Source organism: Salminus brasiliensis, chromosome 1 (genome assembly GCF_030463535.1).
Source record: "Salminus brasiliensis chromosome 1, fSalBra1.hap2, whole genome shotgun sequence".
NCBI classification, from domain to species: Eukaryota; Metazoa; Chordata; class Actinopteri; order Characiformes; family Bryconidae; genus Salminus; species Salminus brasiliensis.
This window is the reverse complement of record NC_132878.1, coordinates 9,478,991-9,503,345: the sequence shown is the minus strand read 5'-3', so window position 1 is coordinate 9,503,345 and position 24,355 is coordinate 9,478,991. Positions and strand designations below refer to the sequence as shown.

Below are 24,355 nucleotides of genomic sequence, written 5' to 3'. Positions count from 1 at the left end.
ATTACAAAAACAGAAGTCTCTAGAACATGCGAGATTGACCGGACCTATCTGGGACACATCTCGGGCGGTGATTGGACAGCTGGGTTGTTTTTCTGCGCGGTCATTGGTGGAATGTGGAAAGGGGCGGGAGCAACAGCGCTCAGGCAGCCGCCCGGTATCGATGCCGAGGGGAACAAAGAAATAACATTAGCGATTAGTTTTAATAATAATTTTTATACGTTATTTTTTTTAGTGATATTGTCTTTTAACACCCCTCGACAAATGTTTATATGTTTATGTGACGTTAGTGAAATGTCCCCGTTGCCATTCAAATAAGCGTCTAAGGTTAATGTCGTATAAAATGTGAGCAAATTCAAGCATCTCATATTTTATGTTATATATAGATAATAGTCCTATTTTAGTTCTCGAAATAGGACGAGGCCAATGTCTTGAAGTCGTGTCGACCCCCTCCCCCCTTCCAAGCTGTCCGCCGTGGTAATGTAGGTCACAGCTCCAGGGTAGGCTGCCCTGTGGTTGCACAGGGTAGCACTGAAGACACAGTGGGGCTTGTCTGGCTTTAGAGTAAAGCTTTAGGAAATAGTAGGACACAGTTCTACAGTAATTCACCTAACCCAAGCAAGGACATGGACATTGGGTTGCTGCTAAAATGTCCATTTCCTCTTCCTGCAGTGAACTGTTGCTGGAAACAAGGCCTGACCTTTGCAGGCCGTGGCTTACCGTCTTTTTCTTAGCAAACCAAGGCCTTTCTAAACCTTTCTAACGTTTACAGGGCTCTGGAGACCTCCATGGACATCTCCATTGCACCCATCCAACAGCAGCAAACTGCCCGAACCCGCTCTAGGGTTTCCTCATGCGTTGCTGCTTTCTGGTTTGGTTACCACAGATTAATTATTCATTGCCTATAAGAGAAGTCCTGGTCTTCCAATGTAAGACATTTGATTGTCTTGAGGCTGGACTGAGTGTATTGTCTTCCACTGATTGGATTACTGTAGCCGAGGGTTCACACTGCTGTTCCCTTCCTCAGTCAACAGCTGCCAGACCTGCCGTCCTGAACACCTGGTCGAACCACTCTGGCTCGGACAGGTGGGGGAAGTGTTCGCTATATCACTGTAGGAGTACAATCTAGTATGAGCTGTTGTTACAAAAATGGCATAAATACAGAGATCTGGTCTACGAACAGCTTTTCTACCCTTTATAGCTCGTTCAAACATGCTCCTTTAGTCCGGGCCGTGGTTCACAGAGCCGAGCAGGAGCTGGGAACTGAATTACAGAAGACGATAAAGTTAGGTCTGGTCATCTGCCTATTTTTAGGGTCACAGATATGGCTTGATATGGGTAGAAGATGGGTTTGAGTCTGACCCCAGGAGACCCAGCGCTCAGAACTGTAAGACCGGGAGGGTGTGACATATACAGTTGAGCCTATTTGTTGTTAGGTTTTTATCTGAAGTGTGAGCTCACGTATGTGAAGAAGCCCATGAACATAAAGAAGTACTAGGAAGCAATGGGCCTGAAAATTAACATGAGGTTTAAAAAGCCTTATTTACTCTTTTTAGGACATCCCAGCTTGCAGAGAACATTACATTACAATGTGTTACAGAAATAATGGTCGAGGAACTTTCTGAAAATGTGTGAAGTAATAATGTTTAAATAATGAAACCTTTCTTCCACAGCATTCACAGTTAGACAAACACTATACGTTTAAAGAAATCTGATTTCACTTTCCCAAAACTAAAAATACAATTAAATAAAACACAATACAATAAAAACACTGATAAAATGGACACATTAATACACAAATATGACAAATCATATTTAATAGATGTATCACAAAACACTTTGCAGCATTTATATAAACACAGAATTGAATATTTTCTGAATTTACACTGATGAAAACATTAAAAAGTTTAAATGATGAACTATTATTAATTAATTTTTTAAAAATATACCTACAAAGTAAAAAGCCTGTACTCAATTGCGAGGATAAATGAAAAATATAAATAAACAATAGTTAAATATAAAATTTAATAAACAAACAAATGGAATAGGACATATTATTAAGATATATTATGAACCAAGTCAAGTCAAGTCAAGTGGGTTTATTGTCATTTCAACTACATACAGAGTACACAGTGAAACGAAACAACGTTCCTCCAGGACCATGGTGCAACATAGACAGTGCATACAGAACACAAGTGCAACACAAACAAACAAACAAGTGCGGACAGAAAACTGTAATGTTCAGAAAGTTCACGTAATGTCCTACTAACCAAATGTTTCTACTACTGCCTGTCCAGTACTGTTTTTAACAGGCCTCACTATGTCGCTCTATTACTCTATTAGCTCAAGTGAAGTCTTGTTATACACTCTGTGTTTACTCTGTTTATAAGGGACGAGGATTCCTGTGAACATATGTGTGAACATCAGCAGCAGAACCTGCCTAGTAATTATAGTGAAAATATACTGATTAAACCATAGAATTTAATTTGAATAGTTTCAGGATGGATTGTGCAAACTAATGACAACTACAACAACAAAAAGGCTTTACACCATGAATCACAAATAATAATTCACAAATATATAATTAAAATAATTTATAATAATAAATATATTATAAATAAATAAATACATATTATAACTATCTAATAAATTATTATTAAATGTGTACTTCTCAAATGTATACTTAAAAATATATAATAATAAATATATTATAAATAAATACATATTATAACTATCTAATAAATTATTATTAAATGTGTACTTCTCACTATGTATACTTAAAAATATATAATAATAAATATATTATAAATAAATACATATTATAACTATCTAATAAATTATTATTAAATGTGTACTTCTCACTATGTATACTTAAAAATATATTATATTATATATATTATAAATAAATAAATAAATACATATTATAAATATATAATAAGTTATGATTAAATGTATACTTCTTAAAAATGTTTGGCAGGGTTTGGTCACATGGATGGCCAGCTAATTAGCTCACTGTGTCAAACATAGCCACACACTATCATACACTATAATTAATATTGGAGCCTTTGTATCTTATTTGCTTGTGGATAAAACTCTCTCCATCTCAATAGCTGAGCATTTGCTTCGTCATGCTACAGTCAGCATTGTAGTTGAGGCCTTATCCCTTTAGATCCACCACATATGACTTGTATTACAAAATCTGCCGCGTTGCGCTCCTTCTTAATAAAGCTGAGATCAGCTGAGTGTTTGTTCAGTGTCAGACGTCCTGTACCTTGAACTGGGTGTTTACGCCATGTGTGATTGCATGTATGATTATATGTGTGTGTGTGTGTGTGTGTGTGTGTGTTCCAGGAACCACTGGGCAGCCTGGTGGTCAACATCTTCCTGTAATGTAATACTCGTCTCTAAAAACAGAACATGTAAACATTAAATTAAGGGCTTGTGCTGACTACAGTCTACGAACAGGTCTCAGAGAAATGCAGCATAATGAGGTTTTTGCTAAGTCAGTAAGGGTGACCTTTCACCAGTATTCAGTGACCTGATTAAGAAACAGGCCTATATGTTATGTAAACTATTTTTTTTAATGAGGAATTTTTTGACTTCTGACTAATCCTGAAAGACCGTCCCTTCTTTAACTAAATGTCAAATTCTATGAAACTGCCTTGTATCTTCCAAGCAAAAACACCTACAGGTTCCTCTTAACGGAAAATTCAGAGAGCTGTTGAAGTAGGTCAGCTTCCCCTAAGCTTCCTTACCAGCAGCATATTAACAATTTTGTGGAAAGGACTGCTGATCTGTCAAGGCTTGTTTTCTTCAGGCAAGGCCTGAGCTCAGAGTGGAGCCATCGATTCAGTTTGACGAACCGATTCAAGGATTCATTTTCGTTCCACTGAAGTTGTCAGACTTAAGTTTCTTAGCAAGCCTGATTCTGAACATTTGAAGGCCAAAAACACTGGCAAACTTTTCTAATGATGGGTAATGTTGTTTGGCTGGCCTTATTTATAATATAGGTTGGGTCTCAAAAGAGATCTAGGGACATGACCTGCTATTTAATATTAGAGTCCAGAATTCACCAGAAATGATACTATTAAAATCACTGCTCATGAGTTTCCATGTCATGTCCATACTTCGTATATACAGGAAAGTCAACAGTGGGAAAATTTTTTTCTCTATTTCACCGTTGACTTTCCTGTATATACGAAGTATGGACATGACATGGAAACTCATGAGCAGTAATTTAAATTATATGTGTATATATATATATATATATATATATATATATATATATATATATATATATACATACACACACACACACACATATAAATAAAAACGTTCAATGCACTCTTAACCACATACAAGATACTAAACTATAGATGGGAAAAAACAATGATTACGCATATACAGGAAAGTCCAAACAGTTAAATAAAATAAACATTTAAATAAAACAATTTTATGTTATTTTCACATTATGCATATTAGATTTATATATACTTTTCTGTATTTACATAACTTTCAGCTTACAGTCGTGTGCAAAAAATGTGGGCACCCACATTCTGCAACATTTTAGGGCACCATTTGAATTCATTTAAAATCTTTAGGTATTTTTGTAATATACAACATTATTGTTAATAAAAAAATATATGAATAATAACCAAATAAATATATATGCATATAAACCTTGCAATAAGAACAATCATTAAAATGATTAATTATTCAACGTTATAAAAATGATCATTATTAAAAAGCAGACCTAATGAAGTGCTGTGTTTTCATTCAGAAGATCATTCATACAGGTCATTTGATCATGATTGTGAAACTCGCTGTTACCGAAGCTTCGATTCAGTTGAATCGGTTCGTCTGATGTATTGAAATGACTCGTTCAGGAGTCGCTCACGGGTCCACGTGACTCAGCTTTTCCTGCGTTAGCTCTTTCGCAACGGTCCGCGATAATCATCAACAGTCTGTAGATGTTTCCAGCTGCCAGGCCTTCTCTGTGTAACCTGCCCTCCTGATAGCAGCCCCAGGCTGAGTCTGTATGTAGGACAGCGATAGCAGTCATAGGCAATGGCGGGCGCTGGGGAAGAGCGAAGGTAGGGCGCGTGACAGTTCTTACACTAGCCTGAACCAGCAGTGATAGTTAAGTGTACTGAAAGTGATCAGGGGTGCAGGTAGATTAAATAATCATTAAAACACTACCAGTCAGGTTCGTAGCAGGGTTCAGCATCATAAGCCAGTCTTACTTTTACCTGTAAAGGTTCTGCAAAAGTTTCTGCACCCCTGTAATAATAATAAGTGAATAAATCCTCTACAGGAAACAAACTACAGGACATTTTAGATACAGTTCCCTGTATTTTATCATATATATATATATATATATATATATATATATATATATATATATTTGTGCAATATGTTATAAATTAAAGCAATAGTCTGTAAGTTTGGGGGATTTGGGGATTTAGTGACCTCTCTGGTGAGAGTGTGTAATTGCAGCAAGTAATGGATGAATCTAAACATTGCAGATTTACATTTCGTCCGTTTCTTTGGTCTGACAGTGTGTGAGATGAAGTCTGACTTTGCTGTTATATATGATATCTATGTAAAATCTTGCCATCTCCCTTGAGAACTCACTGGTCAGTCCGTCTACAGAAGCACAAAGCCTTGGTGTGGTCATGGGTGACCAGTTATCGTTCTCAACTAACGTTGCAAATCTGACTCGGCCATGCGGATTCCTCCTGTACAACATCCGGAGAATTCGACCCTTCCTCTCTAGAGAGGCCGCCCAGGTGCCTCCCTCCTGGCTGGTCTCCCTTTGTGCACCACCATCAGGCCTCTGCAACTTATCCAGAATGCAGCGGATGTGCAGAAGTGTGTCTCTGTAGACTTAGACAACACAAGTAACTGGACCAGGGGTGCCAAAAGGTTTTTGAATAGGACCATGTTTTTGGATCCTTTAACTTAAGCGTTGGACACATCTATGGCATTTGGCAGACGCTCTTATTCAAAGCGTAGGAGAATTTAAGGTACTTTTGAGATCCGACACTGCCAGAAATGAGCCACAGACACTTAATACAAAGATGTTCACTATGTGTCCAAATATTTGTGGACACCCCTTCTAATGAATGCATAAGCTACTTTTAAGTTGCACCCATTGCTGACATGGATTTGCAAAGGCACACATATTCACCTTGTCTAGTACCTCCAGAGAAGTGCTGCCAACTGAATAGGGCTACGTGGAGCAGACAGACATGAACCTATTGGCACCATGCTGCCTAATGCCAGTGGGGACTAGAGGGGTATAAAGCCCCCCAGCATTGAGCTGTGGAGCAGTAGAGCTCATTACTCAATACTTTTGGGATTAGGTGGGGAGCTGAGGATGAGGTGGGGGTGATGATCATCCAACACCCCAACCTCACTAACGCTCTTGTCATTGAATGCAGTCAAACCCTCACAGCAATGTTCCCCCTGAATCTAGTAGAAACATAGTAGAGACAGTTACTCCCCCAAAAGCCAGGTTGCTTCGTTTTGAATCCCCCATTTCAGAAGAGACAGTGAGTGAGCAGATGTCCCAATGATGGGACTGATAGGACACATGTAGACCCTGTAGACTGCTTGTGTTGCAACTTGTTAGTGCAGCTGCTTGCCTTGTGGTGACCTCAGGATCTTCTCCCACTTTCTCAGGAAACAGGAGGGTCTGGTGAAACACACAGGTGGCTGCCACTGTGGTGCCGTCCGCTTCGAGGTGTGGAGCGCGCCGGATCTGCACGTATTCAATTGCAAGTACGGGCCTTTTGTCGCGGAGTGTAGCTAGTCACGCGTTCCCACTAGAGCTGGAGGGAGAGGGCAGGCTCTCTGTCCTTATTTAAGCGTCTCCCGAATGGTGTGTATTGCAGATAAATGGTCGTCAGACATCCTGAAACACTTAACTTCAGTAAAGGTAATGTAACGCATAGGAGAGCGTGTGTGTTTTCAAAAAGCTGATTAATTCAGCTGCTGGGGTGTAAAGTCATTGAGAGTGGGCTGATGTGGAACGCTGAAAGACTGAAGTTATAGAAAAAGTCATATCCAGAATCCAGGTTATTACTGTGTATAAAATACCAGGTATTAAGTGGAAGTTAGGAATTCAACTTAATTTCGGGAGAAGGACCCCTTACCCACATCTCACAGTCTATCCCTGTCTGAACAAACTTCGCTCCCACCTTCACCCCGTCTCCTCCCTCTTTATCGGACCACCACTCTAACGGCCTCCCGTTTCACCTCAGGGTGTGGTTCGTAACTTCACATTTCAAGTAAGGGGTAAACTAATACATGTAAATACCCCCCCCCCCACACAAATGCATGATTTAATGGAAAATATGGACAAAACTCATTCAGATTCAGGTTCGCTGTGGAATTCTTTGTTTTTAGAGAAACTTAACCAAGTCCGAATTGTTCACAGTGGTGGTGAGTGGGTCCAGACGCCTAAAGAAGCTACATCTCAAATGAATTATTACAGCAAATGGCTATAAATTCACTGCCACTGGCTGCATATATATATATATATATATATATATATATATATATATATATATATATATATATATATATATATATATATACACACACACACACCACACACACACACACACACACATTTATACACATTTGGTTCCCGTAAGAACCTTCTGTTCTGTTTTGTTTGTAAAATAGGCTCTAAAAAGCTTCTAGGCTTTCAGGAGCTGAAAACAGCCTTGTAGAGAAAAAGAAACACAGTGGCGCTTCCGGCTTTGACTCAAGTTCCCTCCAGTCGAGCTGAACAGGCTTGAACACAGACTGTTATCTGCATTTCCAGTCAGCAGTAGGTGGAGAGTTCCAGAACATGGGAGAGTTCAGGTTGTTTGGAGTTAATGAGTTCCTCATAGGTCACGTGGCTTGTAAAGGCTACACCTCATACAGTTATTAGGTCAAATGCCTGATCTGCCTCGCAACATAGTTTTACTGTAGGGTTGAGAAGAGTTTAGCCTAAGATGTAGACGCACATGTACTGTGTTTTACCATGATTAGTGCTATAAACAGTTTGACTGATGCCCTAGAAAAACTACTTTTGGTTCCCTAAAGAACCGTGTTTGTTAAAAGGGGAGGGGTCAGTGCAAATGGGTGTTGGTGTAGGACCTTTACATCAAATTAGGGTTTATTGAGCCTTTAAAAGGTTCTTTTGTGTTAGTGTGAGGAACTGTTATGTTGGTAAAAAAAGCCTTTACACCAATTGAAGATTGTTAAAAACCTTTAAAAGGTTCTTCTTCTTCTAAAAGGCAGATTATTCTTTTTAATATTTAACATTATTGCACCAAGTTACATTTCCTCACTGTCCCATACAAGCTTTTATGTTATTTGAATCTGAAAGTTTACACTTTACACAAACTGTATGATGAAAGAACCAATAGAAATGCTTCAAAATTGCATAAAATAATATAATTAAATGGTTTTGGATAGTAAATGAAATGGCTATATTTGCCCTGTAGACCCCTGGTTCCCACCACCACCACCACTGTACAGAAAATTGCAGTGAACATTTTCACGTATAAGAAATGTTCAGTTCAGTGGATTCTCCTTTGATGCACTAAAAAACCAACGACGTGGGATGACCAGGTTCATTACCATTCATAAACAGGATCTATGCCGAATGCAGAGACACCTGGTTCTCATTAAGGCCACATTAAGCTTACATCTTAATAATGGACTGCATAGAAGAGAGAATCCTAAATGTAAAAGGTGTCACTGAAAGCGTTGCGAGACTTTTGGTGTTCCTCGGCTGTTGTTTTTTACCTTAAGACACATTTTTCACATTGAATGTTTCAGAAAGTCACTGATGATGCTTCTCTGCTCAGTTGCAGCATCTGCATTAAGAAGCAAAACCAGCACTTCATTGTTCCCAAATCCCACTTCACCTTGCTCCAGGTATGTGTATCCCTTTCTACATCATAGAGAGATGCAACAACCTGCAGTCAGTTAGCTAAAGAAGCATGCTCTGTCCTCTGAAGACACTGCATGTCCAAAAGTACCCAGACACCTAAAGTCAACATGCCCAGGGCCAAGCCTCGGTTACAGGGGTATAAAGGCCCCCGATATTGGGCTGTGTAGCAGTGGAACCAAGTCATCTAAAGTGATGGAGACACATCCAGTACTGATTATCCAACATCAGTACAGGACCTCACTAATGCTTTTGCAGCTGCATACAAGCAAACCCTCACAGCAATGTTTCAACATCTAGTGTAAAGCCTTCTGAAAGGAGTAGGCAGAAGAGGAAGCCGTTCATGCAGTGAACAAAATCCTGATTCCCTTGGTTTCTGAAGGAATATGGGGTGAGCAGGTGTCTATAAACTTTTGGACATTCAGTGTAGTTCCTTCTTGGCCTTTAAGAGTTGAAAGGAAGCACAGTGGTTCCTCCGGATTTAAAGCATGTGAACACAGAACCTGAAGTATCTGAATTTCCAGTCGGCGGTAGGTGGACATTTCTAGAACGTGCGCGAGAGTTCGGGAGTGTTCACGCGACTGTTGCTGAGTAACTGTTATGTGAGTTATTTGTTACTGGCTGACTCATGTCTTCCAGGGGTCAGAGAACATCACCACGTACACCTTCAACACACACACAGCCAAGCACACGTTTTGCAAGACATGTGGGGTCCAAAGTTTCTACACACCACGATCTAATCCTGATGGATTTGGTAGGTCGGAAACACACTCGCTCTCTCTCTCTCTCTCTCTCTCTCTCTCTCTCTGCCTTCTGGACTTAGGGAGATCACATGGTTATAAGCAAGTGTGCTGTTTACACACTGAACACCCTTTTCTGTGGACAAACATGAAGTGGAGTGGTATAGATGATCTAGTGTCTGTACTGGTCTTCTTAGCAGTCTTAAAAAGCCCCCGGGAACCTACATCTAATGACGTTCATCTGGCTCCTGAAGGCCCCCAGTGTAAATGTACAAAGTATGTCCTATGAACATGGTCTCAGTGTCTAATACATGTATGCTGTATTTCACCAGTATTGCTCTCCTCTTGATGTGGGTCAGGCTTACATCAACATAACCCTGACCCATGAGCCAGGGCTAACATGGCTCCGCTCTCTCTCTCTCAAGTCTAAGCAACCTGCAGAGCTAAAGCTAAAGATGGGGTTCATCACGTCCAGCGTCCATCAGCTCTTCCGCTTTACTGCAGATTTTAGCTGCTGAGTACCGGGGCGAAATGGGAGGTCCCGACGCAATCCATAGAGGGCTTTATTAGAATACTAAGACCACGCCCAGACTGTTCTCAGAGGAGTGCATTTCAGCCTTTTTTTGAGGAGCGTTTTATCATATTTCTGCTTTGCTTTTTCAACGCAAACTTACACTTACCACCCAAGTTTACTGTTTTTACAAAAAAATCCAATATATCATAATGTGTTCCAAAGGGTTCTAACAGATGTCCTGCAGTGTAGGCCAGTTGCAGGGTTCTTCAGGTTGCATACAAACTTTTTAGAAGTCAAGTTTCTCTCTGGTTCACAGAACAGTCATAACAAGCCACGGCAGGTTTGTTTTCTACATTCTTTAGCACAGAGTAGCAGCACTGAGCCTCATTAACACGCTCTTTTATTGAGGTATCTTGGGACACCTCTGCTATTATTTATTTTGGAGAATTCATTTAATTTGTTAAGCCATTAAACTCCGTTCTGATGCACCCATTTCAGTTTTTCACTCTCAAATACATTACTGTCACATTTGACATCAATTTCACAAACCCTAAAACAGACCCCTGTGGGGCACCACAAACTGTGCTAAACTAAATGGTTACCAAATAATTCCTAACAGTGCATTAGTACTAATAACTGAACATTAAACATAGTGTGCAGTGTGTTGAAGGAGAATTCACAATTTTTCAAAATTTCTGCCAAATCCAGTCTGATGTGAGCAATTACAGAGCAAAATGTGGAGCCTGATGCATTGTGCCCCTTGCTATTTCATTTATTTACAGAAATGAATTATAATAATAAAAAAGACATTTCTAAAACATGCATTAACTCTGCTCTGGACGCTTCGTTTTCTGACAGTTTTTTTAAAGCCATGTTATTTTTTTAACAAATCATTTGAAAAGTTTCACATATTAAATTGTATTTATACGTAAATATATATGTTTAATTCATAATTTTATATAACAAATTTACCTTTTTTAAATAGATAACTCTGCATATTAGACAGTTGCACCCCCTTACTTTAATGGGAGGTATACAACTACAGATTTTATTTTGATGCACTAAAAAGATACCATCTGCACATACACATGCACTGCAGACGTCATGCATTTATTTAAATATTTTCTAGGAATAACAGGAATAGGAACAGACATGCCGTGTTGTTGACCCATGTACAGTCACCCCTCACAGATAATGATCACTGTATGCATGTATCCTCTCTTTGTTGTCATGTGCTGATCTCAGGTGTGGCTCCACACTGCCTGGACCCTGGAACCATAAAGAGTATGACGATTGAAAACTTCTGTGGGGAGAACTGGGAGGAGAGCATGCAGAAGCACGAGACTATCAGGAGTATGTCCAAACCAACACCAGGAACCAACTGACCCAGAAAACAACTGCTGCTCAGTGCAAACTGGACTGTCCCATTGCAGTCAGTTCTGCAGTCAGTTCTTCACCAAATAGCTGAAATGCTGCTGTTGTCTTATTTTTAAAGTGTGCTGCACAACATGTGGCAAATATCTGAGAACCGGTGGTGCTGGATTCATCTAGTTCGTCATACAATCGCAAGAATGCATTTACCTGCAGCCTTTATCCAGCCACTCTGTGTAATGTACCTGTACAAATGTATCGAATAAAAGATGAGAGTGAGGATGTTGGATCAGTCCCACGTTTGCGTGGAGGTATTTATTCTTGAACCTGTGTTCTCCAAAAAAAGAGCATAAACACAGACTATTTACACACAGTATTCAGATATACATTCAATGCATCAGTTTGGCACAGTGTGGGAAGACCTGACCTAATCACTATGATGAGGCCACAGCAGATTAAAAACAGTTCAGAACAAAGAAGCCCCCTTCACACAACCCCCTTTTCCTGCAGCCATGTAGAGCCGTTTTGGAAGTTCAGCTGAAAATCGAGGTTAATGTTTGAATGACAAAGCACTGAATTGTCATTCCAGCGCAATGTAATGTAAAGTTATGGAGTGTGAAAGGCCTTACATGCCTGGAATTGATGCATTGGGAAGTGTGAACGTGGCTTTAAGGGATTACAGTAACAGAACTAACGCTTAGTTTAATCCATTTCACAGAATTCTGTTGGCTGGACTGTCCGTGTGTGAGGGAGGGTAATTGCTTAGTTTAAATATGGAAATGTTATTCGTTCCATCAAGCCGTGAAAGCTGTTTGACTATCTCAGCAGCGTTTTCGTGCCTCCCAGCCTAGGAGTCTGCAGCTAGAATGCACTGTTGATTAGCTGTCATGGTTGTATATGTGGGTATATAGGTTTATATACCCCAGCAATAGCAATGCTCCCAATGCTAGAAGGGTGTTCCTTCGATACATGCTCTTTTCGAAATGCTGCCGCTGCCCGGCTGCCGACACCCTTGGAGGAAAGCGCCAGGTCCCCAGCTCCACGGCACTAACCAACAGATGCCTGTGCCGGCCAACATCAATTAAGAGTGATAAGGGTGGAGAGCAGGGACAACTGCTGGATTTACTTTAATGAATAAAGTGACATAAAATGTGTGTGTGTAATAATATAGCATAATAATAATCTTCTCCTAAATGGCAACTTAACAGAAAATGGACAAACCGTTATAACTTTCAATGGAAGTCAACGTAAGATATTTAATTCCAGGTCATTTTGGAGCATTTCTATTGGGCCTTTCTTCCTGATATTAGGACATAATGTGAAGAACAACTGCTAGATTCACATCAACAAGTTTTGTTGGAGAGTTTATCTAATCCATCCCTTATTAAAGTAAATTAGCTGCTGCTGGTGGAAGTGAACTAATCTATACAGTGTCTGGAGTTCACAGAGAAGATCAGCAGCCAAACCTGTGTTCTTCAAACTGTTCTTCTAACCAACATATCAATAACTTCAATAATAATAATAATAATAATAACTTTACTGACAGCTAACCATGCATTCTGACCACTGACTCCTGAGTTCACTCTAATTTTATGGAGTGGAAAAGGACACTGCTGAGACAGTCTCACACACTCTTCATGACTTTTTAGTCCCCTGAACTTTCTTCCTAAAACATTTTTTAAACTAAAATTGATAAAACAAATAACACTGCTGTACTGAAAGCTAAGAAGTGACACTCCTCTACACACACACAGTCTAACTAATACAATTCTGTGAAATGCATAAAGTACATTTTTTTATATATATATATAAAGTTCAGTGCTTTTGGTGTTGGTCCATGACCAGGCACAGTGCATATGAGAGAGAACCTGTAGTCGCCCATTAATAGATCTTCACGTGCTTGGTCTCCACAGCAACGGCTCTGAAGGTGTTGATAAACATGTAGCGTGAGAAGAGCATGTACAGCCGGCGGAACCACAACAACTGGGAGCGGTGACGCAGCATAGCTTCCTGATTCCAGAAGAGAGAAAGCATGAGTGAGACGAGGCAGACGGAGGAGGAGAACGACAGCAGTATTTGTAAGGCTGCCATGGTGGAAAACTGAGCAGGACAGACCTTCACAATGAGCAAAGGTACAGTATATATCCAAATGTTTGTGGACACCCCTTTGAAGTTGCACACACAATTTGTCTCCTATTGGCACCATGCCTAATGCCAGGTGTGGGAAAGAGGGGGGTAAAGCTCCCCAGCATTGAGCATTGGAATGGTGGTGATTTAGTACATTTGGGATGAGTTGGAGTGGTGATCATCCAACATCCTGACATCAGTAACACTCTTGTTGCTGAATGCAATCAAATCCTCACAGCAATGATCCAGAATCTAGTAGAAAGCCTTTCTCCCTGGACAGTGAAGACAGTTACAAAAGCAACAAAAGCAGGATAAACTCTTTTTAAATGAATGAATAAGCCGGTGTCCCAATACTTTTGTCAATACATTTTATGTTTGAGTAATGTTTTTTCTATCAAAGAATTTCATGACCAATTTTAACCGGGGTGCCCAAACTTTTGCCTGCCACTGTACTGGGATGGGTGCATCACTAGAGAAACAGAGTTAGGCTGGACCTCTTCTTCTGTTGTGTTACCAAGGTTAACAAGTGTCAACAGCAAAGCTACGTGCCGACCTCCCACTGCCCTAAACAATAACCTCATACACAACAGATGTGACATCACTTCATCATGTGCTAGAAAATGCCAGGACTGCAGCAGTTCCTTCTCCTCCAGGCATCTGGAACAACCGGTTATTCGTTATGAAGGGCAGACTGAACAAATGTACTGAACCAGCCGGGCATACAGGTGGCTGTGCACACCCACAGGTCGAGCCCAGGACCTGGCTCAAGGGCGCCAGCAGCCCGCACATGTACGCACACACTAGGGCTAAACATATGACCATCTGTATAGATCCTCACCACGGCCAGACTCCTTTCAGCAGAGCCAGATCAGGCTTTAGGAGCATCAACCGGGTAAAGACGTCACTCCCAGATGGCTAGAGACAACGTACAGCTGAGCAGTAACTGTACTCACAGCACTATCGGTACAGAAGTCTTGTGCTACCTCTAGGCCTTTTACAGCCGTAACTGAGCTTCAGCAGGTGTACTTAAACCAATTCTCCCATTTAAAGGAGCATCATGTGCAAAAAATAAAAAAATCAAAGGACCATGAATTATCACTGACCCCAGATGCACTGACCCCAGAACATTGCTAACACACACTGGACTAGAGCGTCACCAATTTCATCTCTATGAATAATCATATAATCTTACTTTATTTGCTTCAAATATCAATGTTAAAGTTATGTAAATGGGCCCCCGAGTCGTCCAGCGGAATGAGGCGCTGTCACTGTGACCAGAGGATCGCTAGCCATTGGCAGCTGGGGCACAGAGAGAGCACAATTGGCCTTGCTCTCTCCAGGGTGGGAAGATGGGACTTTCTCCCCACACTGATCCCCACAGCAATGCTGACCGGCACCGGCGCCTGCTGGCTGATGCGTCAGACCCGGGTACCTGACGCATCCCTGCGAGTGCATTGGAGGAAACAACTGTCTGTGCAAGTGTGGCAGCCATCATCCTCCCAGTGTCGGTGGCATTGCATGTGATAGGGGGAGAATATGTAGGGGTTGGGTAATTGGCGATCTAAATTGGTCCGAAAATTAGATATTAAAAAACTTAAAAAATATATAAATAATAAAACGTAAAACGTAAAGTAAAATTACAATTTATAATTTATATATTTTTATATATTTATAATTTATATACTAAAACAAATTAAGCTCTAAATGTGTTTGGAGCAGGTTAAGGAACTTTTAGGTGATTATCTACATTGGTGAGATTGGTGACAGTCTAAGTCCAGTGTTTGTTAGCAAGGCAGCCTAGCATCTTCTACTGTAAAGTAAAGAAGCAAACCTCAGGCACCAAACACGTATTAAGTGATCAGCAGCATCTGGGGTCAGTAATCAATTGCGATAATTTGATTTTAGGCCGAACTGTTCCTTTAACTCATTTGGTAGCTGAGCTGTGCTGAATACTGCATCTCATCAGTCCACGGGCCCTAATTTAGTGATCTTTAGGCGAGCCGTGCACTAGGCAGCTTGATTCAGGGTGTGTCGGTGTGTCTTTGCTATGGTAGCAGTGGGAGAAGTACGGCTTGTGCAACTCAAAACGTGTAAATGGCTGCACTAAGTCTCTTAATTAATCATGGGTTTTGGGCGTAACCTGCAATAAACCAATCAGTGTGTCACTCGCTATTCCCTTTAAGAGCCAGGTGTGGTCTGACTTCGGCGGATTGCTATTTCTTGGAAGGTGTGCTGAAGCGGTGGAGGCCTCGCCTCTAGAATAATGTTATTTTATTTTGTATTCTGTTTATTGTTGATGTAAAAGTCTGCATAGCTGCCAACTGGCACATGCTATGAGTTTGTGCACTGCTGTGAGTCCAAGCGGGGGTGTACATACGTTGGGCACGTGCCTGTATTGACAATTCACTGCCAATATAGCAATGAATGTCTGACTGTTGGCGTCTGTCTAGGTTGTTTTCCGTCAGTGGCGCACCTGTGTTTTCCATTCCCAAGATAGCAAATATGCCAGAATTATACCTCAACCTCATTTCGAGACCACCACCCATCAGCGTAGATCAATTCGCAAGCACCACTGCTAGTCAAAAAAGATGTGAAAATAGACTGTTGGTGGGGTGTATGTGGCGCACCTTGCGCAGGGTGTAAAATAGGGCTCAGCATGTTTAACCCCACGAGTAGAGAGGTCTTTTTTTTTTTTTACTCACCTTAGCTCTCTTGTACTCCTTTGGTCCAATGACACAGCAGAATGAAGGTGAGAACAACCAGCTGATTGGCAGTTCAAAGATTGAGAGGTACTTTCTTAGGATGCTGACGGTGTGGAGAGTGAGGACCTGGCAACCTGTGTGAGTGGGACAAGGTAAAGCTGGGTCGACAGATACTACAAAACTAGCATTTATTGTAACAATTACTGCACAAGGAAGAAAATACAGTTCTGAGAGGTTAGAGAAGTGGGCTTGAGACCAGAAAGTCACTGGTCTGATAGCGGGAGTAAAAGATTAAAGATTGGACTAAAGATTAGAGAAGGTTTAGAGGTTAGAGTTGATCTCATGGACCAGCTGGAAGGAGAAAGGCTTTTCTGGAGAACTGGAGGTTGCCAGTTCGATCCCCTGGAACATCAGGAAGAGTGTGTGGATGGTGGGGGGTCATCAAGGGTTGAGGGGCCCACCTAGCTAGCTTCTATATATAGAAAGTGCACCTATAGGGTGGGTATACCTCCTGAAGCAGCCAATGCATGTAGACACCAATGATTCTACCAGTTCTTAACAGTAGAAAGAAAGCAGATCCTCTGGTTTTAGCAGCTAATGTGATGCCAACAGCTTAGTGTGAGCTGATAAAAGCGAGAGAAAGAGAGAGACAGGGGGGTGGGGAGTATTTCATGAATCATCCTGAAACTGAAACTGAAATCTCTGCATAGCCCTGAGTTTCAACCTCACGCAGAACCCACACGTCTATGATCATTACACTCTGGTACTCCCAGTCTCAGTCCTGGGGAACCCACACTCTGTTCCCTCATCAAGCACCCCTGATCCAGCTCTTTAGCTAATCAACAAGCTCCTGGGGTTCTGGACCCGGCTTGTCAGGGTCTGGGTTGCTCAGTATTTATGCTATACTGTGTGTACATGTGGGAGACTGAAGCGAGCTACGTTCACACAGCTGACGTTCAGCAGGCAGAACGGGTCACACTGTTACATAACAGAAGGGTTTTAGGACGATCAACAGGAAAGAGCAAGATTACCCTTGGACTGACCTGGGCACTACAGACAGATACAGATACAGATAGAGAGAGAGAGAGAGAGAGAGAGAGAGAGAGAGAGAGAGAGAGAGAAAACAAACTGATACAAAAGTATTTATTAAATTCAATTATATTAAATTAGAAGTGTGTGAGAGAGAGAAAGAAGGGAGAGAGAGAGAGAGAGAGAGAGAGAGAGAGAGAATTGAGAGATTAAGGGAGAGAGACTGAGATATATATATATAGAGAGAGAGAGAGAGAGAGAGAGAAGAGAAAGGAGATATAAAGTGATAGAGAGAAAGAAAGGGAAGAGAGAGAGAGAGAGAGAGAAAGGGAAGAGAGAGAGAGAGAAAGAAAGGGAAGAGAGAGAGAGAAAGAAAGGGAAGACAGAGAGAGAGAAAAGGAAAGAGAGGAGAGGGAAAGAGAAAAAGGGAGAGAAAAGGGAAAGATAGACGGAGAGAGATAGAGGGTTGAAGAGAGAGAGAGAGAGAGGGAGAGAGAGAGTTGAAGGAGTGGAGGACCTGATACAAGCGTATATATTAAATTATCAGTGTTTTTTAAAGTAGTGCCACAGAGGAACCACTTTTGGTTCCATTAAGAACAATAGGCCACATTTATCAAGCATCTCAGAGACCATCTCACAGTATCACCGTATAATTAGTAAAAAACCTGGATATAAAAAAAGAGCATTTAAAACAGACCCAAAATTTTACTATGTCTGAAACAGAACCTACACCCCTACGAGACTGCCCCTGCCCCGAGACCCCTCAGAGGGGCTTTCTCAGGAATTAAGGAGAATGACTCAGTGCTGCCCTCTTGGTCTTCTGCACAATAACTGACAATATAGCCGGTCTCTCTTCAGGACAAAGTGGCCTGAACAAAAGCAGACAAAAGGTGGCGCCATTTACCAGACAATGTAAGAAAGGTTCATTTCTATACCCAACTGCTTATCACTGCAGTCCTGCACAAACCATGCATCTCCACTTTCTCTGTTTCTCACTTTTTACAGTGTGAATCTGTCAGTTGTTCTTTACACTGTGTTGAAATTTAATGATGAATGGACCAATAGAAATGCTCCACAATGACCTGGATTAAAACCTTTTACTTTGACTTCCACTGAAAGCTCAGAAGTTTTTTTTTCCTTCCACTGTAAAGTTGTTTTTTGGAGATACAGGGGTTTAACGTGACTGCAATGGAATCCAGCTTCTTCAAGCTTTGACAGAAATGTGTAACTAATGCAAACTCGGACAGAACCCTTACCTTCTGGTATTCTCCTGGCGGACGCCAGATGGCTGAGGACAAAGACAGAGACAGTTTTAGTGGAAAAGACTGAGGACACTTCAATAACTGTGTTGCACATGGATGAAATTTGGCCTCTGCCTTAAACCCACCCGTGCAGTGAACACACGCACATACACACTAATGATCAAACACACACAGTGATACAGTGAGCACATATGCCCAGGGAGCGGAGTGGGTTAAGGGCCTTTGCTCAAGGGCCCAACGCTGGCAGCTTGGCGAACACAGGTGTCAGACCCAGAAACCTGTCATCAATAGCCTGATGCTCTTAATGCTGAGCCACCACTGCCCCCTTCTGGATTGGCGGGATGCTACAGCAAGCTGTCCAAACAGAATTAACCTTACCCTTGAATAAACCCTAAATCCTGACCCTTACCCTGACCTTACCCTTTGAATCTCACCTTAAACCTAACCCTAAAAGGATAAGGTTAGGGCTAGGGTTAGGTGTAGGGTTACATTCAACAGTAGCGATGCTTTGCCAATAGATTCTCTGGAGCAGATGAACAGAACATGAACCTCTTGGCACCATGCCAGATGCCAGGCATGGGGTTGAGGGGTATAAAGCCCCCCAGCATTGAGCTGTGGAGCAGTGGAAGAACTGACCTCACTGACACTCATGTTGCTGAATACAATCAAATCCTCACAGCAGTGCTCCTCCAAAATCTAGTAGACAGCCTTCTTCTCTGGACAGTAGAGACAGTTACTCCAACAAAAGCCGGGCAAGCTCTTTTTTTTTTTTAAACCCTTAATTTCAGAAGAAACAATGAATGAACAGGTGTCCAAATACTTTTTCTCAACCCAATACTGTATACTGAATATATATACACATGAATGAACCAAATAATCAAGTTATTTTAAAGGACACACACACACACAGACACACACACAGACACACAATTCAAGATCTGGGCTTTTCTGAGATTAGAGGCAGTTCTAAATCCATTCTCAATTCCTGGAAATCTCACTGGTGCCCTGGCCTGGCCCATCCAGCGCTGCCACCTGTGCAGGCCAAAGAGCTCAGCTCCAAGCTGCCAACCCCTCTCTCCCTCCGCCCCTCCCTCTCAGTCTTCAGGCTGACCGAAAAGCGAGGTCAAATCTGACCCACCAGATGTAGTCTTCCATAATTACGTATGTTCTGTGCGCCGCAGCTCGGGCATCGCAGGGCGAGCATCACGCAGGCTTTTCTGGAGAGCCGCAGGACCGAACGACTGCTTTTAACTTTTAATCACATCTCATTAACTGCTACAGACGTGGCAGCCCTCCTTTGATTCAATGCAAGGGAAAACATCCCTAGCCCTCCATCCCGCTCTCCCTCTCCCTCTCCCTCTCCCTCTCCCTCGCTCTCTGCTCTTCCAACAGCAACTCGGCTCCTGGCAGCAGTCCAACTGGGAGAGAGGTTACAACAGCAGCAGCGCCTCTGCTGCGGGAAGGTTTACGCACTCATGGGAAATGTAGTCCAAGTAAAACTAATGGATGGGATGGGAAAAGAAGGGTCATTCACACATTCCCAATCTTCACAAACGTATGCACCAGTTTATTCCAGCATGCGTCCAAACCAACAGATCTTAAAGTGGTCGTCAGGGACTGTCCGCATATTGTGCTCCGTCCCTATGACTAATCTGGGAGTCTCTACTGTTCAAACGTTTGGAGTTATGGTTTTCGATGCATTTACAGATATAATCTACACATATAAAATGATGCTAATATGCAAGTCCTGTTTACAGAGTTGCTCTACAGTTGCAGGAGTAAGAAAGTCCCTGGATTTCTTCCATCATTACTAATAAAAAGTGTCATGATTATAGACAACCATAATCTATCTACACTGGTAACACACAACCAGTTGTACAGTGCTGTTTCTGTCTTATACTGAGCACATGGAGTAAACAGCCTCAGTGCAGGCTAGAAAAAGTAAGTGAACCCTTCTTCGATGATTACTAATAAAATGTGATCTGATCATTACCCAAGTCACGATTACAGACAAACACAATCTGATTAGATAAGATAAGATATAAGCAGTTGTACTGGTCAGTTGTACTTGAGCACACTGGGTAAACACCCACAGTAAGTGAAATTTTTGGAATGACCTGGATTTTCTTATTGATTATTAATAAAATGTAGTCTGATTTGTTATCCAAGTAACAATTATAGACAAACACAATCTAACTAAACTAATAACTATTAAGCAGTCGTACTGTTCATATATTTTACTGAGTATACAAAGTAAACATCCACACTGTAGGCTAGAAAAAGTAAAAAAGTCCCAACTACAGACAAACACAATGTAATTCTACTAATAACACAAGCAGTTGTACTGTTCCTGCCTTCTAATTAGCACATGGAGTAAACAGCCACAGTGCAGACTAGAAAAAGTAAGTGAACCTTTTGGAATGACCTGGATTTCTGCTTTAATTACTAATAAAGTGTGGTCTGATTGCTGTCTAAGTTACAATTATAGACAAACACAATCTAACTAAACTAATAACACACAAGCAGTTGTACTGTTCCTGCCTTCTAATTAGCACATTGATTAAACGTCCACAGAACAAAAGCCTTTGGAAGTACCTGGATTTCTTCAATAATTACTAATAAAATGTGGTCTGATCTAAGTCATGACTATAGACAAAAACAAACTAAACTATTAACACACAAGCAGTTGTACTGTTCCTGACTTATATTGAGCATACTGATTAAACATCCACCATGCAGGCTAGAAAAAGTAAGTGAACTCTTTGGAAGTACCTGGATTTCTACATTAATTACTAAAATGCGGCCTGATTACTGCCGATATATAATTACGGCCTGATTTTGTCTACAGTCATGACTGTAGACAAAAACAAACATTTGTACATGTCATTTATTGAGCACACAGAGTAGATTTCTGCAGTACAGGCTAAAATATTATATTACTATTAATAACCTGTAGATTCCCCTTTAGCAGCAATCACAGGACATCTACAGGAGGCAGAATGTAACTGAGGTGCTCCATTTTCTCATTTATTTCTTTAACATTTTATTTTAAAACCTTTTATATTAGTCAGATCCAGTAAATACATGAATCTGAGGCATGAGGTGTCAACACTTTATTAAAAGCTGACCCCCCCCCCCAAAACAAAACAAAACAAAACAAAACAAACAAAAAACAAACAAACACTCGATTAAAGACACCACTGGGGATTTTTCCCATTTTGCCATTTTAATCCCACTGCCAATCATTCTGCAATCTGACACACCCTCTCAGTTCTGAGTAGGATGCAGGTTGTGATTTTAGAGCAATTAACTACTATTAAACTACATTATTATATCACTATATGTTGAATAGGACACATGTTTAGTATTAAAATAAATGTTAAAATATTTCAAACCAGTAAACAGGGGCTTAAAGGCCTAAAGGTGTACCACAGAGACACAGTAAGGTAACACAATTAAAAAAAGGTTCTAATGAAAAGGTACTGAAGAATCCCATCCCAGTGACAACCAGGACACTGTTAGGTACCTTTTTTACTGCCCTGAATGAATTTGTTTAAACCTGCAGGACTGAAAAATGCAGAAATTTAAAAACATCTGTGGAATTCCCCTTTCATAGCGCAAGCGATTCCAGACTTTTCAACAGTGGAGAATTCTGAAACTCAAGCTCACCAAAACTCTGCCCCCGCCCCATCATTTCCATTTCTCAATCCTCTGACACACTTGCTGCCAAAGCGTGTTCCACCTCTTCCTGATGAGAAAGTTGGTGGTGGGAGGGTAATAAAGTTGAGAACGTGCAGATGGCTCCATATTATCACTTCTCCTCTTGACTGTAATGAGGACGAGCTTTGGATAAGAAGGAGCGCTTGGCTGGCTCTCCTCATGGCCGAGCGTTGCTCAATAACTAAACAGCAACTTCATCCAGCGCAGGCTTCGTTCGGGGAGTATCAACGAGAACCTTAGCAGTTTTTATCTGTGTTTGTAATTCCGGAAAAGTGACCGGTGCTTTTGGCCACTGCTGCCTTATCTTAATGGACTTCGCAGGGAATTTGAACTTGGGTAACCTTGTACAGCGGGCAGGAGAGGGTGTAAGATTTTCTAAGAAATGATGATAAAATTGTTTAACTGTTAGGATTAGGTTTAGGCTCTTATTAGGGCTGTGTATAGACAAGAACCTGGTACAGATGTTACGATTCGATATAGTACGATACACTGCGATACTGTCAGCAAGACAATATATATATATATATATATATATATATATATATATATATATATATATATATATACACACACACACACACACACACACACACACATACACACACATACGTATATATATATGTTATATATATATATTTATATAATAATAAAAATATATATATTATATAATTTTAGGGAAACTGTCAGATTATAAAAACACCATAATAAGCATAACATCTAAGTAAAAGAGTTTTTATCCAATCAGAACAGTGGGATCTGAGGACAACACTGCTGTCTAGTGGTCAGGGTTTAAACACTAAACCACTAGACAGAACCACCAATCTTGGCATCAACTATTAATTTAAAAATATCCCACTATTTTTATAAACCGATACAGTAATACATACACAATAACATAATATCACAATACCTCGATATATCAATACTTTCGAACAAAATAAAAGTGCAGGTTGCCAAAATTGACTGATGTTATCAGTCAACTCATATATCGATTGGGCCCAAATAGATTTGTTGAACACAGGGGGACCTACAGTGAACCATCAACAAATCAGGTGCTACCAGAAAAGTACAGACGGACAAACTGACAAACGTACAGAATTCAGAACTCAACATGGCTGGTACTGTTTTTAGCTGGTCTTTACTAGACTTGTCATATTGAAAAAGTGAATAATAATAATAATAATAATAATAATAATAGGATTATTTCTCAAAATAATTACCACAATATTTTCTTCTAAGCCTCAGTTTTAGACAGCATACTGCAGACTCCAATACAGTTAAAGGGCTGGATCTCAGGTATCAGCAGGCAAGATAAGAATAGGCTGGGTAGAGGAGCTAGAGCAAGAAATATCTGATGCCATGAGAGGAAACTGAACAGCTTCCTGTGCTCGTCTTAATCTAACACAGTTTAGTGTTCTTCATCAAGCTCATTACAGTAAAGCAAAACTGGGCAAGGTTCATCCCAACCTGGGAGAAAAATGTGGCCGATGTCTTGAACCACATGCTCTGGACTTGTTTTAAGAGAGATTTTTGGTCCTCTATAGTTAAAGGCACTGATTTAGGCGAACAACCCAGTGCTGAAATGCTCGTAGAAGAATACTGTATGAATGGAAATCGCCTAATTCACCGAAGGCGTTGGCATTGCTCAATAACCTGATTTTATTTTTAGAATTGGAAAAGACTAACAGCCTACCGGCAGGCAGACAGTGTTATTACACATTTCTATTACAGAATAGCCCCACCAGTTTATACTGAAGTCTCTGTAGTTACTGAATAATAATAGGCCTTAGTGTGTAACAAGCCTTGCTACACACTAAGGGGTTAAGGGGTTAAACACACATAAGAGGCTGGACTGCAACATGTTTTGAAATTCCCCCAATAACATTAAGCTTAGGACTTATTTAAATATATTGTATGGAAAACTCTACTGGCAACTGACA

The 24,355-nt window shown here is 40.8% G+C and overlaps 2 protein-coding genes across 3 annotated transcripts in view; one reads left to right on the top strand and one right to left on the bottom strand.

Annotated features, from left to right (window-relative positions):
• Positions 1-4,915: 4,915 nt before the first annotated feature.
• Positions 4,916-11,864, top strand: cenpv (centromere protein V). 2 transcript variants are annotated; one of them, XM_072660696.1, is made up of 5 exons: positions 4,916-5,090; positions 6,682-6,780; positions 8,874-8,937; positions 9,590-9,704; positions 11,450-11,864. In XM_072660696.1, the coding sequence occupies exons 1-5, from the start codon at positions 5,065-5,067 to the stop codon at positions 11,587-11,589; spliced, it is 444 nt and encodes a 147-aa protein (XP_072516797.1). In that variant the 5' UTR covers positions 4,916-5,064; the 3' UTR covers positions 11,590-11,864. The 2 variants fall into 2 exon arrangements, with proteins under 2 accessions (XP_072516797.1, XP_072516724.1); XM_072660623.1 differs by having other exon boundaries at positions 8,868-8,937.
• The window catches only part of pigl (phosphatidylinositol glycan anchor biosynthesis, class L), a 45,776-nt gene continuing 33,280 nt past the window's right edge, over positions 11,860-24,355 (bottom strand). The window contains exons 5-7 of the mRNA XM_072660509.1: positions 18,690-18,721; positions 16,405-16,538; positions 11,860-13,585 (exon numbers count right to left, since the gene is read on the bottom strand). Coding sequence (XP_072516610.1) covers positions 13,457-13,585; positions 16,405-16,538; positions 18,690-18,721 — 295 coding nt within the window. The 3' untranslated portion in view covers positions 11,860-13,456. The remainder of the gene's footprint in view (positions 13,586-16,404; positions 16,539-18,689; positions 18,722-24,355) is intronic.